Source organism: Galleria mellonella, unplaced genomic scaffold (assembly GCF_026898425.1).
Source record: "Galleria mellonella isolate WM207_F2 unplaced genomic scaffold, CSIRO_AGI_GalMel_v1 utg537, whole genome shotgun sequence".
In the NCBI taxonomy this organism is placed as follows: Eukaryota; Metazoa; Arthropoda; class Insecta; order Lepidoptera; family Pyralidae; genus Galleria; species Galleria mellonella.
The window spans coordinates 4,687,060-4,703,090 of record NW_026442112.1 but is presented as its reverse complement, the minus strand read 5'-3'; the positions used below and the strand labels follow the sequence as shown (position 1 = coordinate 4,703,090).

The window sequence follows — 16,031 nt, the reverse complement described above, 5'->3', positions numbered from 1 at the left end:
TACTTTGTCTACGTAGACGAAGTCGCGGGTAAAAGCTAGGATTATATAATCCAGAATTCTATACTCTATTTAATAAGTGTTAAAATAATAAATAAAGTAAATTAAATGACAGATTAAAATATTTCATTTTTAAATTCGATAGAACCCAACACCTTAAACTATATTGGCAATACTGCTTTTTACTAAGTACCCAGAGCCGTAAAACGATTAATAAAAAAAAAAAGCTTTGTTTACAACAGTTTCACAACAACAACAATATTTTCATGTATTTTTCTTCGTCTCATTTTCATGTTAAATAAATATTAATTATCTAATATGACACTAACAAAATTTACCTTATCGTGGGATGCGTATCAGAAGAATTTCTGCACTGGATTAGGATCACTGCAACAAGTGAGTTAACCTCAATATGAAAAAGTGCTCAACTTAAAAAAATATTATATTATCACATTTACTGAATATAGTGAAGTATTTACAATAAATATTACTATTTACTAGTATTTACAAATAATATTTTAAGCAATACAACCTCTTTATTGTTTTTGTATGAAATAAATAAAAATACTTTCATTCAATTAATAATGTAATTGTAAACTATGGGTATATACCTGAAAATAAAGAGATTGATTATTATTATTATAGCATATACAGTGTCCTTTATGGAATGAGTTTTCAAATATTGTCACCCTCTCTAAAACTCCAACTTAAAAGATAAGACAAAGTATAATAAAATTTTACACAGATTTTGTCCTTTATAATATTAGCATTGAACCACTTTTAGAAAAGTGAGTGATCCAAAGGGCTGACTTTATAGCTTATTTAGCTCTCATTCATTTAGCACTACTGTTGCTGTAGATTATGTTCCAAATATTATCCTTCAGTGTGATGATGGATGATGAAGTAAGAGTTAGTACTCTTTTTCATCCCCAGGAGAATGTAAGAAGCGATTAGGAGAGTCTGCTACAACAAATCTATGGAAAAAAATGAAACCTCAAAATAGAAATCTATACTAAGCTTCCTGGTTAACTTATTAATAGTTAATTAACACGTTCACGCCGGCCACTGGTGGCCCGCGCTAGACTTTCTCATTGGACAATACGTACCACGGGTGATACGCACTAGTTTGTCTTATCTGGCTATTCTGGCGGCGCGTACCACCACAAAACATTAAAGTTGGCCCCAGCATGAACGTGTTAATATCCTTTTGCTATTATATTGGGCAGTAGGTACATCCAATAGTGAGATGTTAACAGGTATATCATGATGATAAAATATTATTTATTACTCAATTAAATATGATTCCTTTTTGTTATTTAATATTATCAATAATTTAACAAAGCAAACAAAGCCAATTTTTATTCTTGATCTGCATTTCAGAATGGAGAGTTTGTGGATATGACTCTAGCAGCGGATGGGCACCATGTGAGGGTGCATCAGCTGGTGCTGGCCCTCGCCAGTCCATACCTCAAGGCGCTCATTACATCGATTGACTGTCCACATCCTGTTGTATTTTTGAATGTATGAGTAATTATGTTGTAGCATTCAAAACAATGAAGTTACATTTTGAACAGTTTATACAGAAACATTTTTATCTATTGCAGTTTTTTTTTTATACAACTTAGAATGGCAAACAAGCTGACGGTCCACCTGATAGAAAGTGGTAACCGTCGCCTATAGACATGAGCAGTACCATGGACATAACAGAGTATACTGTTTCGCCCATGACACCCCCCATGCGTTGCCATTCCTGAGGACTCAGGTGTTATTCACAGAGGAATAACACCCAGTAAATTCACGCCAATAAATTCAAGTTTTAAATATTGATAATAATCTTAATGAATATCTAACTGTTTTGGTGATAGTATGCCTAAAGTCAAAATGTATAATTTATAATAACTCAAAAATACTGTTGGTCTTTAAATTGAATTCATGAATTATAAATATTGTAATTATTCAGAAAATATCATACAAGACGCTGTGCAACATCCTGGAGTATGTCTACACGGGGGAGGTGGTTGTAGCACAAGAAGACATCAACAGTCTGGTGGAGGCGGGCCAGGCGTTGAGGATAAAGGGTCTTGAAGATATGGTATGTTGGCTTTAATTTATTTGCAAAGCAGATGTTCGAATATATAAATTATTTTTGGATTAATTCATCATATAGATAGATAGATAATTTATTTGCATTACTTACAGCACACAAACAACAATAGACATAATGTACAGTGAAAAAAAATATATATTACACTATATTGTATACAATTCCATGTCCAAGTAAATTATGGCAACGCATGGGGGGTATCATGGGCGAAACAGTATACTCTGTTATGTCCATGGTACTGCTCATGTCTATAGGCGACGGTTACCATTTTCCATCAGGTGGGCTGTCAGCTTGTATGCCATTCTACGTTGTATAAAAAAAAATGTGTTTCTTGTCTGTTTACTTCTTCATTTGAGTACAGACGTATGAATTTTACTATATATTCTTTGGTTATTTTAGGAAGATGTTATATATTAGAGTATGTTAATAGCTGACTGGAATACTATAAGATGTTGCCATGTTTAAATAAACAGCATTGCACGAGGGGTGCCATCATCATATTCTGTGGTACAATCCCTAACGTTGTTTATATCTGTAGGTGACAATTACTTGACTCTCAACTCATTTAACATTCAAAGTTGAATAACAATATGTTATTATGTTACAGAATGTGGGAAATATTATAAACACATCCCTGGTCCTTCCACATGTGTCTGTAAATACTTCACATACGACAGTGAGTCCTCCACATGCAACCAAATCAAATGGTAGTATAGACGATGCTATGAGTGATACTGAGTAAGTAATTTTTATTTCTTGCTACTATAGCGACTCAGAAACCTGTGAAGAACCCAGGAAGCTTCTGCGCTTCTGGGCGGAGCTAGGTTGGCTGTACTAGCCACGACTCATACGCACAACGGCCCAAATAAGAGATTGATGATATTCACATTCACATTCACAGTGGCTCAGAATTATCTAGAATCGAGTTAAATACATTTCTTATAACTTTTTATGTTAGCACACTAGATTTATAACATTGATTTGGCTTGTGCTATAATGTTATAATTATTTTTAATGAATAAATAAAAAAATAACTGTTTATGTAACAATCTCTGTAGCACAGTGGTGGGCATGTCGCTTTTTTTTATGCAACTTAGAATGGCAAACAAGCTAACGGCCCACCTGATGGAAAGTGGTAACCGTCGCCTATAGACATGAGCAGAACCATGGACATAACTAGAAAATGAAGTATACTGTTTCGCCCATGATACCCCCCCCCCATGCATTGCCATTCATGAGGACTCAGATGTTATTCCTCTATACTCTGTAAATTCACTGCCATATCCCACCCTTCAAACCGAAACACAGCTATGCAAACACAACTGCTTCACAGTAGAAACACAAATGGGACAGAGATGCTCAAGCAAACGACTTTTGTACAAAGTCTCCCTCTGTTAAATATGTTGCATAAATACAGTTCCAGATTCAATTCCTAATAGGAATTTAGAAAAACAAACTTTTTTTAAAAAACCCAGTCCCTCATCATACAGGATATCCTAGCTTGAGCATCAGGCATTTGATGTGATTGTGGAACACTTACTAATTACTATTTTAGTTTGAAAACCACTGTCCATTAATGGTACACGTAATATAAAGACATAACGTTTTACTTTAGCTGCCTTAAGTAAACATACATTGTTTTATTTGAAGACAATTGTTAAAAAAGATATTTCCCACTCATTTTTCCTACAGATTTTTGCATCATAGTCGAAACATTAAATGTTGCGACCGTAGACTACACTGATAGAATGCGACGACAAGAGATAGAACGCAGTACGTTCTTTCTCTCTCTTGTCTATCATAATTAAGTTAATAATTCCTAAAACTTTTTATATTTAAAGGTTGTCATTCTTATCTGAATTGTTTACTATTGTCATAACTCTGTTAATAAATCTGTCATAAAACTGTAAAATATGCTCTTAAATAAATAAATACAAATTATATATTGTATTATTGTATTTATATGTAAATTTCAGAATTCTGCAAGATGATATATTTCATTCGGAAAATGAAAAGGAAATTGTACCATCAAATTCTGTACCAGGCAATATTTTGGAAGAAAGTGACATCAGAGAATCTACTCATAAAATAAGGAATGAAAAATTGATCAGTGATAAAGGTAAATTGAAGCAGTTGTTGGAATTTTTACCATTAATTTTTGTACTGGACATTAACCTTTCTTTGCATGATTTATTTTATTGGTAAAATAAGTCAAAGTAATATAATTCATGTTCAAAATTAAAGGAAAAATGGTTAAAAAATAAATTTGACAGCTGTTTTTTTTTTCTGCAATGGACATTAAAAATGTATCCAGACACGATCAACTTAAAGTGCACTTGTTCTTTTATATAATTTTTGGACATTCAATGTTATGATGGAAATTTCCATTATTATGCAAAGAAGAGTTAAAACATCTAGTGGATAGTATCGAAAATGCATCAGTATAAATGTGAATGTAATCACAATGTAAATCTTTGAATAAGCCATTCTTGGCGTACCATATTCTTGGTCACAGTGGCATAGCTGACATTTGTATTCTACTTGTCTATTTTCAACTGTAGTAACATTCTATTGTGTCCTTTTAAAAATACAAAATCCTCAAAACTTTAAACTCGACAACCTTTTAAGATTATAAGATTGTATGGTTAAAAAAAACATAATAAAGTAAGGTATAATGATTTCATAACTGCACCACTGCTATTATAGTTTAAAAACATAGTTACTAAAGCAGTTTTTAAAAAAAACACTGCTCAAACACCAAACAGTGGGACAAAGACGAGATATTGATAAATATTTGCCTTGTTATAGAGGGTGTGACGCTACAGTACACGCTGTCCAACCAGGGCTCGTTACAACTCATAGTGAACCGATTCATATACTACATGCGCTCCAAGACGCGGTCCTCGCGCCGCCTGTGGCGCTGCGTCGACTACGTCCGCAAACGCTGCCCCGCCTCCATCACCACCAAAGACAACGTTGTTATCCAAAGGTAAACTGTAATAATAATAATTATTATTTTAACCGTTAACTGTCCACAGCTGGACATAAGCCTTCCCCAAAAGGGGAGTTTTATCAGAAGTTGCTACAATTAATTATTTCTGTTATATTCAATAATCATCGACCATGATAGAATTTGTATTAATTGCGTTTTGTGCAGTGGGTTTGTTATATTAAACACCAAATAAATATTTATTCGTTTAATAATCGCCAATTTTCTAATAATACACGTATTCACTTCATATTTTACAAAACCAGAGACATTTTTTTTTTTTTCATTTATTGTGACTTTGGCGAAAGCCATCAGCCAAACCAGAGAGAAAGACAAGTTTTTCTGAATCAAAGACAATATAGATTAAACAAATGTCACAGACTGTATAATAACAGACTAATTTACAAAAAAAAAACTTTTATGAATTTCTTATTTATTTTATTTCTTTATTTATTTTCAGGTCGGCAGCACATATACATCCGTTTCACGACACGAGAATTCTAAAAAAGGTGCGCAGTGGAGCTGTATTCACTGCTATGCCAGAAGCGGTAAAAAAAGGAGAAGATATAAAGAAAAATAAACATGGCGGCGACACAAAATCTACAGAGATGGATGAAAATTCGGCATCTGAATAGTTTACAAGATGTTAGAGAAAGCAAGTCGGGTAAATGCCTAAAAACAAAATGCTTAAATGTTTTTCTGTCTAAAAATCATAATTCCAATTTTACTGTAAAATTAAGTAACGACCCTCTTAATTTATAGATTCTACTGTCTTTCTTGGAGTCACTGTTGATGGTAAAACGCAGTGGGAGCCTCGCATTCAAAGCCTTGCAACTACATGAAGTTCTACAGGGTACGCTGTACGCAGGGTTAAACAGTATACTAATATTCTATGGAATATTATTATGGGGTAAAGCAGCCGACATCTAAAGCATATTTGTATTATTAAAACTTGCTGTTCACGCAATTTATTCTATGGGAAGTCGTGAATAAATAAAAGAGAAATTTGAAGAAGCAAATATTCTCATCGTAGCTTCACAATACATGTACACAAACATTTTATATATACGCAGGAATCTTCAACTATTTCTTAGAAACAGCGATCTTAATAATATTAACACTAGATACAAATACAAACTTGCTGTACCGAAGTATCGTTTAGAAAAAGTTAATAGGTCTTTTATGGGAATGGGCATTAAATGTTATAATATGATACCGAAGGATATTTTGGATCTGCCTTTTAATAAATTTAAAACTGTTATTAAAAAAACACTTATGAAACGAAATCTATTATACACTAAACAATTACCTAAATGACAAATGTGCATGGTGTTAGTTGATCACGTACGATCTTTTAACGACCATGTAAATTTAGACATGTCAACAGATTCAAAAGAGCAATTGTTGAGTTTCCTGCGGGCTCTTCTCAACAGATAGCAACTTTCCGAACCCTGCATTTGTAAACAAGTCTATTTGAATAAAGAGGATTTAAATTTGAATTTAGAACGCAAATATGAGCAGCGACAAAATTGAGAGCAGCGTACCGCTAAAAAGGGCGGGAAATATTATTTTTACCCAAAACAATAAAATTGCTAGATAAATAACTTTTAATTAAAAGTGCCCGTAACCGGCGAGCGTGTATGAAAAGATTGATGAATGATGAAGAAGCGAAAGAGGTTTCTTTGAATCGAAGCATTTGGCGTTCTATTGTTTCTGCCTACCCTAATGGGAGACAGGCGTGACAGATATGTATAACTTTAATTCTCTGAAAGAAAAGTGCAATGAACAAATGGAGTTATTTAACTATTACAAACAATGATGCGGGCTGTGAGATTAATGTATTCAGAAATTTTGACAAAAATTTTTAAACTCATGACGGAAGTCACAAATAAACTAGTCAATCATCTAAAACAAAATAGAAATTCCCCTGATCTAGTAAATCCAGGCAGACATTCTGTGAAAATGTTGTTTTCTAAAACTACACTAAATGTAAAATATCAATATAGATAAAGGACGATGACTACCTACATCATAATAATATATTTTTTTTTACCAATAAAATATTGCCGTTTCTTTGATACCAAAACCTAAGAAAATATAATTGTGTAAATATACAATATTTATTATAAGTCAACGTCTTTTAATAGCAGCCGAGTGGCAGCTACAACCACCACCTAAACAGTCCTATGTTATCGCTAACTGCTTTGTAATAAACTTATAGTTAAACAGTTATCTGTACTATTTAAAAGCCTATTTTAATTCCTGTAAGCATGTATTTGGCAAGGAATACCACACATGTTTAGATTATACACAGCTTTGGTCTATATAAATGCTTTGAAAAAAGCGGGTCGTCTTTAGTGTTGCCAGATTGAAAATTATTACTTCTGATTAAAGTAAATAGTGGAATGTCATGACTTAAAATATTAGTATTAAATAATCCTTTATTATATTTAACTTTGTTTGTATATTTAATTATATTATTAATTAAGAATAATGCGTAGATAAAGAATAAAAATGCGGTAGATAAAACATCATAATACTTTCATATTGCAATCAAAATTAATAAAATTTTGAAGTAAAGGTTGAAATAGCTATTTGTGGATCCAAGTATATTTTAAATATTGACGGATATTGTCACTAAAAATGGTGGCCATTTGATATTTTTTTTTTACTTAACCGCGTTCGTTTATTACGAATATCTTAGAATCATTATAGACTTAAAATACATACTGGTGTTGAATTAATTAAAATGCAAGTCCTTTTAATTTTACGCAAGTTTTTGTAAATACCTACGTATGAAAATGAAAAATATGAGTTAATCAATTGTAATTAAATTACCTAAATATTAAAAGTATTGAATTATATTTTAAGTTAAGTTTAAATCCTTAATGATGTTTTGTTAATTCTTATCAAAATAAACATTTTTATTATTTTAAACAAAATGGCGGCTATTTTTTTAAATTCAGATACCAAACCTTTATTTTAAATATAAAAGTTTGTCACTTGATGTTCGCGACATTATTTGTATATATGTAATCGTGATTTATAGTTGTTAAGTCCCTAGTTTAATCGTTCTTGTATACTGTTATTTTATATAGATTTTACATAGATTTAAGAAATCTATATATAAGTTAAATAAAGTAATTTGTGTGTTGTCATTATTACCTACAAATAGAAATAGAAATGTAACAATAAATTGTAAATTGTAATAAATAAATAAACGCTATAGTACCGATCTGAAGAGACACGCGTCTCGTTCATTCTCGCCCCGTCCCGCTCACACAGATACTTTAAAATTTATCGTGCGAGCGGGCGGGTATAAAGATAGGCCGCCTCCCGTCAAGCGGCACATCCGGGCAGCGATATATTTCTCTTCAGACGGTACCGGAGGCTTCTAGTAATCGACTCCAGCCAACGCCCCTACAGTCCACGCTCACCGAACGGCAGTCCACACCGTTCATCGTGGTCCTTCGAGCCGGATTGCTGGAGGAACACCGTTGGTACATCAAGAAGCCGGATCGCTGGAGGAAGACCATTCTGAAGCCGGATCGCTGAAATGCCGACTACGAGAAACATGAAGTCGTCGCAACAAAAAGTCGCCGTCACCGAAGCCACAACGTTTACGTCGACTACGGCCGCCGGAACGTGTCCGTCGCTGCCACGCCGTCCGTTGCTGCCACCACGTCGTCTTGCGGTGAGGACATAAATTTCTCGCCGGATTTTACCAGTTTATCTCTCCGCGTTTTTTCCGGGGGATAAAGGATAAGGTACAAGGCCTCCGTCTCCTTGCTCAAACCCAGGATGTGCATATCATCTGGAGACCAAGGGTCTCACTCCCAAGGAGACGTTGCGGGTGCCCAATATATTGTGTACAGAGACGAGCGGTCCCCGGCCGGTACGGTATACCGTGGCACCGCTGTACTGGTCCGCCGCGACATCGTACACATTTTTTCCGCGTCATGCGCTCCATAGGATTTTAACATCGACGGCGCGGAACTAAATATTATCGCCCCCCGGTCAGATAAATGTCTACTGGACGGTAGGACACACGGGCGATCTAAGCCAAACACCCGACTTTGACATGTTTATTATACTCCTCCGTGACGCAGACAGTCACGGCTACGAAGTATAAAACACACATTCCCACGAATCGTAGACACTATCCAGACGTTCTGGACATAGATTTTCTTTTATTTGTAACTGTTTTATACGAAGATCTTGATCTCTCAAATTAGCATCCATTTTACGGCGACTTTTCCACGCCTGATTATCGATATACTAAATTAATAATCGGCCACAAAGTATTAAATAACGTTTTTCGAATGAAATATTTCGCGCAAAAGCACAAAAACAATAACTGTCTCTGCGGAAATATCGACTCGTCAGTAACTGTGGGTGAACACTTCACCCTGTACGCCCTTCTACAGCTCACTAAGGCACGACCCCCCGTCTGTCCGTTGTTCGATGAAACGGGCAGATGTTGTTACGCAGGACCGGGCAGAAATCCCAATAAATTGTTCCGCATGCCGACGCACCCAGATGATGTCGAGCACCATGAGCGCGTTGTACGTCGCGTGGGCGAGTTTCACACCGTTTCCGGACTTAATAAAAATGTTGCCCGGCGGTAACATCAAAAAGTACCCACGCCTGCACTCGCCCAGCTGCCCCGTAGAGCTTTAGTATTTATTACTAAGCTCTACAACGGTAATCTTTCCATCAAATCTCGTCATCATTAAAAAATAGACAAATAATAGTATTTGAGCGCGCGCTGCTCCGCCGGCTGTATTTCAAATCGTATATCTTCAACCACGTCAACTTGCGCGCGTGCTGCATCATATGGCCGTCGAGCAGGTCGACGCGTAGTCGGTGTTTTTCGATATAAAATCGACCGCGTTGCACGGCCTAACAATGTTGATGCACAGCACGCCGCAAGCTTATAATCGACATGAAACTTTTATGTTTCGGAAGAGATGGACTCAGGACCCAATCGCCGCCGGAACCGAAATGCTGCATTTCCCCAGCGCTATACGCGACGTACACGGACGACATTCCCACCTTGAGGGATGAGCTCCTCGAGGGAGAGAGCGATGTCGTTTTATTTGCCGACGACAACTTTGTCGTCGACCAATCAAACAAAAACAGCGCCATCTCGATAAGTGTTAATGTGGGGAAAACGGTCTGTAATTCCGCCGCCTCTCCAACTTTGTTTATGGATTTACCTAGAGAGATCGACCGGTCGCTGCATATGACAGCACAGATTAACCGCGCGGTCACACAGACCAGGACCGCGCGGGCCATTACCGGTGACTGCTGCGAACGAAGATAGGCATATACAAGACTTATATTCGTTCGCAACTGACGTATGCTGAATATCCGACGCACAGCGAGGCGCAACAGAACTGCGTTCTGCGTATGTGCGCAGACGCGGGTCGTTACGTACGTAACGACGTAATTGCAGATTCGCGGTCCCCTCGGTGGAAGAGTTCGTCCGCCGGCTGGCACGTACAATGTTCAGCCGGGCGGACTTCCTCCACGCGCGCCCACGTGCGACACGCGCATTAGCGAGATCTCCTGCGAAAAGCACAAAGCAAAAACCGGCCCTGCACGGTCGACACACAGTATATAATGCTCTTTCTTCCCCCACATTTGAAATAATATTTATACTTAACAAGAAATAAGGCGGCAGCCTTAAAGGTAAAGTGGATTTTGAATGATACAATTATATCAGCGACGCACTACACTCGAGAAGAAATAGGACAAGAAGAAAAAATTCTCTTCAGACGGTACCGGAGGCTTCAGAATAGTAATCGCTGTGTTTCATTAACAACGCTCACCGAACGGCAGTCCACACCGTTCATCGTGGTCCTTCGAGCCGGATTAGGAACACCGTTGGTACATCAAAAGTATGGAGGAAGACCATTCGTATGTTGAAATGCCGACTACGAGAAACATATCGTCGCAACAAAAGTCCTCAACCACACGTCCGCCGCCATAAAACGCTTTTCCATCCGTTTATTTTGTCAGATGTCATCTGTCGCTGCCACGTAGTCTACCGCCGCCACCACATCGACTACGAGTCCGGCGATACGACGACCACAGGAGCCACGGAGACTACCGAAGCCATAGGAACGACAGAGGAGACAAAGATTCGCACCACGGCCTCGCAGAAGAAGAAGGCTCTGGCCAAGGCACGGGAGGAGCTTTATTTTTAACATGGAAGCCGAATCAGAGGACGACGAGGAAGTAGAAGACGACGACGCTACCGTCAGAAGAGAACGAACGTCAGATTGGGTTCAAAGCACGCTGGCACTCACGATGGAGCCGCAAAGAGATACAGGCAAGCGTCAGGGGTTCGTCCCATCGATTGAATAAGCGCCGCCGCCACAGCCGAGCAGCGACGCACTTCACCAGGACCACGCACGCCACGTTGACCCGCATTGCCTACGATAGCAGCAGCGATGCAGTCGATGAAGAAAGATGCTGAAGGTTCGATTGCAATGAGTTTTTCGCCATGCAGATGGCCGCTTATTTCAAGAGTATTATTTTTTTACCATGGAAGATGGCTATGAAGAAAGCGCAAGTCAACACACAGAACAGGAGAACCTAGCAAGACTGCGCAGAAGTTTGAAGGGGGCAAAGGACGCGGCAATAATCATCGGGTCTACGACCGCAGAAGAAGTGATGAAGAAATAGGCACTCTATTGTTGTCAATTTTCGTCAGACAACTAAGAGACGTCATTCGCAAGCAAGGTGCAGAACGTTTTTAGGTTCAAGAGTCACTACCTCTACAAAAGAAATTTACGTCATATCGGTAGCTACGCTTCAAGTACTACGATTTCGCCAACGACCAACCGGAGGGACAACCGTCTCATAACACTCTCTCAGTTCCTGCAAAGGACCGCCGCACGATGTAATAAGGAGATACCGTCCGAAGACCGGCGGGAGTCCGCTCCTAGGAAGACGGCGAAGACATACACGACGCAAAACCCGCTTCACCACCGTGCTTATCGACGAGAGTCCAAAACTCAAGACGATGAAGGAAGCAGAAACATTAAAAGACTCATAGGCTGTGTTTCCGCTGCCTCAAAGTAAGAAGATTACGCCTGCAAAGCAAGAGATGTGGAGCTCACGTTCAACCAACAACAAGAATGAAGTAACAACACACGTGTCGAGGACAAGTCCGTCAGAGATCGGCAAGAAAACGACAAGATCGCTTTTGAAGATCCTGCCGATACGAGTCACCGGTCCCACGTCGTGCGACACCTGCTAACGGGTCTTGCACCATCATCGAGACGACGGTGGCGGAGCGAATCGGTGCTACGGGTCCCCCCGCACCATTCTACATGGAAGGTGTGGCCGGGGCACGGATCAACGCAGCTCAATCGACGCGTGTTCACTTCAAGATCCGCGGGCGGAATTCACAAGAATACACAGTGGGGGCACGGACGATGGACAGACTGCAGTTATCACCGCAGTCGGTGCCGCGCAGCGTCATCAAGGATACCACATCTACAAGACATAGAGAGGGAGTTGGTCTACGAAAATTGTTGGGGCAAGACAACTGGCACCTACTGCTGGCCCACGAAGTTAGAAGAGGATCCGACACGCAGCCGGTCGCATCACTCACCGATCTGGGATGGGTACTGCAACGAGTCGCGGCAGGACAAGACAGATACAGAATCAGCCATATATACGACACATGAAGAGGAACAATCGATGGAAGAAATGATGAAGCAACATTTCGCGCTCGAATCGCTGGGGATCGCACCGAAGAGGTCCTACAACGAAGAGGAACGTCGCGCCCTACGCATTTTAGAAGAGAAAACTCGTCCGTTACCGGCGGGAGGATACGAGACGGGGTTATTATGGAAGAAGGACGACCCTGTGCCGCCGGACAACTACGAATCGGCAATGCGACGTCTCCAACTGGTCGAAAGGAAACTCGACAAGAATGAAGAAATTAAGAAGAGGTAAACAAATGGACACGCTTAAGAACGGGTATGCCGAAGTCGCCCCGCCACGGAGTTCCCAACGGGTGTGGTAACACTTCGCCGTCATCAACCCGCAGAAACCGGGGAAACTGCGGATCGTGCACGACGCAGCAGCCAAGACGAAGGGCATCAGTTTGAACGACATGCTGCTGCCGGGCCCCGACTTACTTCAATCGCTACCGGGGGTCCTCATGCGGTTCCGGCAACGACGGGTGGCGGTCACGGCGGACATAAAGGACATGTTCATGCGGGTCACCATACGGGAAGAAGATAGGGACATGCAACGGTTCCTGTGGCGAGGAGATCGACGAGAGGGTCCACCTGTGGAATATAGGATGAAGAGTGTCATATTCGGCGCAACATCGTCACCGTGTACAGCGATCTACGTCAAGAACAAGAACGCAGAACAGTACAAGGAAGAGTTCCCGGAGGCAGCAACGGCGGTGGTCATGAACCACTACGTCGACGACTACCTCGCCAGCTTCGACACGGAAGAGCAAGCCGTACGCGTCTCAAGACAGGTCGCACAGATCCACGGTCGAGCCAACTACTATCTCCAACGGTGGGCGTCGAACTCGCATCAAGTGCGCGCCGCGTTCTCCGACACCGGCGGGGACAGCGTGGTACAAGACGCAGAAGATACTGGGGATGGTATGGCGACCTTCTGAAGACACCTTAGGCTTCAACTTCAACGGACACAAGCTTCCGCCACAGATAGCTAGCGGGGAACAGACGCCGACGAAGAGGGAAGCGCTACGAGCAATCATGTCGCTGTTCGATCCACTGGGCCTCGCCACTCCCATCACCATACAGGCGAAGAAGATATTGCAGGAGACGTGGCGTACCGGTATCAACTGGGACACCGAGCTGCAACCACGGGAAGCGGACGCCTGGCGGAGCTGGATGGACCACGTGCGACGGCTGTCCGCGCTGGAGGTGCCGCGGTGCTACCCGGAGGTAGCCACGGCCGATACAGCGGAGCTGCATACATTCGTCGACGCCAGCTCGGACGCGTACGCCTGTGCCGTGTACTGGCGGGCCGTAAGCGCGACCGGCGAGGTCCACGTGTCGCTGATCGCGGCAAAGGGACGAGTGGCCCCACTCAGCAAGGTGACCACGATACCGCGACTGGAGCTGCAAGCGGCCGTCCTCGGGTGTCGCCTATCGCGCACGGCAGTCGAAGAACACGACCTACAAGCCCGCTCGCCGAGTATACTGGTCGGACTCACGCACCGTGCTCGCATGGCTACGCACCGGTCCTCGCGCATACAAGCCGTTCGTCGCGCATAGAGTCGCCGAGATCGTCGAAGAAACGAAGACGAACGAGTGGAGATGGATACCGACGCGGCACAACGTAGCAGACGACGCCACACGCGACCCACCGACGGACTTCGGCTCGCAGCATAGATGGTTCCGTGGGCCGGACTTCCTGTACCTCCCCGAAGAGCAGTGGCCGCGTGAAGATAGTACGAGCGACGATAGTCAAGCGGAAACGGGAGAAGAACGCGTACACAAGCTACAGAACGCGACGCAGTTGTCTACTCGTATAGCATTACCCGATCCGTCACGTTTTTCTAATTGGTTGAAACTTGTTCGCAGTTCAGCACGAGTGTTGCAGTTCATCGACCTCCTGCGACCGACCAGTCAACGCTGTACCGCTATCCGAAAGAGAAACAAGAAGAAAGAGAGCGCCGACCCCACTTAGACCCGCACGAAGAAAGTCGATAGAGAGAAGACGAAGATGAAAATCAAGAACAGCAATAGTCCATCTGTGTGTTTCATCCCCATAGACACACACTACCTCGATCGCGCGCGACGGCTATGGATTCGCGCGATACAACAAGAGGCGTTCGGCGACGAAATCGCAGCATTGAAACATGGGAAACAGCTGCCGTCATCCAGTCGACTCATACAGCTGTCAGTCGTCATAGACAACGACGACATTCTGCGACTTCGATCGAGAATAGCAGCCGCCGCCGATCTGTCAGCCGAGCAACGAGAGCCCCCATCGTCGACGGAAACCACGCCTGGGTGCGCCTATACATCGCATGGGTGCATCGGAAACTTCACCACGGCGGCTTCGAGATCACCACGAACGAGGTGCGACAACACTTGTGGGTGTTGCGCCTACGACACGCCGTCCGCAGTGAACTGAAGAGGTGTCAGCTATGCCGCCTACGAAGAGCAAGACCGGCGCAGCCGTCAACGGGCAACCATCCACAGAGCAGGCTGGCGCATCATCAACGACCGTTCACGTTCACCGGCCTAGACTACTTCGGGCCTATGACCGTGACAGTGGGCCGCACTCACCAGAAGCGGTACGGAGTGCTCTTCACCTGCTTAACGACGCGCGCAGTCCACCTGGAAATCGCCGGCAGCCTCAGCACGGACTCCGCCATAATGGCCCTGCGGCGCTTCATAAGCCGCAGAGGGTGTCCCACGGAATTATGGTCCGACCAAGGCACCAACCTCAAAGGTGCTGACGTCGAGTTGAAGAAGGCAGCCGAGGAAGCCATCCAAGAAGAGTCATCAGTCCATTTCATCCGGTGGCGCTACATTCCCCCGAGCGCACCCTTCATGGGAGGTGCGTGGGAACGGTTGGTGCGTAGCGTGAAGCCGCACTAGCCGCCACGTTGAACGAACGGGCGCCCAAGGAAGAGGTCCTCCACACTTACTGGTCGAAGTCGAGCACACCCTCAACAGCCGACCGCTAACCCACGTGTCGACATCGGCAGACGACGACAGCGCCCTAACCCCCAATCACTTCATATTGGGCGGTCCATCGCGCGTCCCACTGCCAGGCAGCTTCACCGAGAGCGACGCGGCGGGACACAAGGAGTGGCGTGCCAGCCAGAGGCTAGCTGACTGCTTCTGGAACCGGTGGGTGAAGGAGTACCTACCCGAGTTGCAACACCGGCGGGAGCCCCGAGCTACACACGGAGCCATCAAA

General features: G+C 42.6%; 1 protein-coding gene across 1 annotated transcript; it reads left to right on the top strand.

The window, feature by feature from the left end:
• The first annotated feature begins 220 nt into the window (after positions 1-220).
• LOC113514611 (protein bric-a-brac 1-like) lies at positions 221-8,032 on the top strand. The gene is made up of 8 exons (XM_052898774.1): positions 221-393; positions 1,378-1,518; positions 1,958-2,089; positions 2,709-2,839; positions 4,078-4,220; positions 4,910-5,090; positions 5,551-5,754; positions 5,853-8,032. Exons 1-7 carry the CDS (start codon positions 316-318, stop codon positions 5,723-5,725), a joined length of 981 nt encoding a protein of 326 aa, XP_052754734.1. The 5' UTR covers positions 221-315; the 3' UTR covers positions 5,726-5,754; positions 5,853-8,032.
• The last annotated feature ends 7,999 nt before the right edge of the window (positions 8,033-16,031 follow it).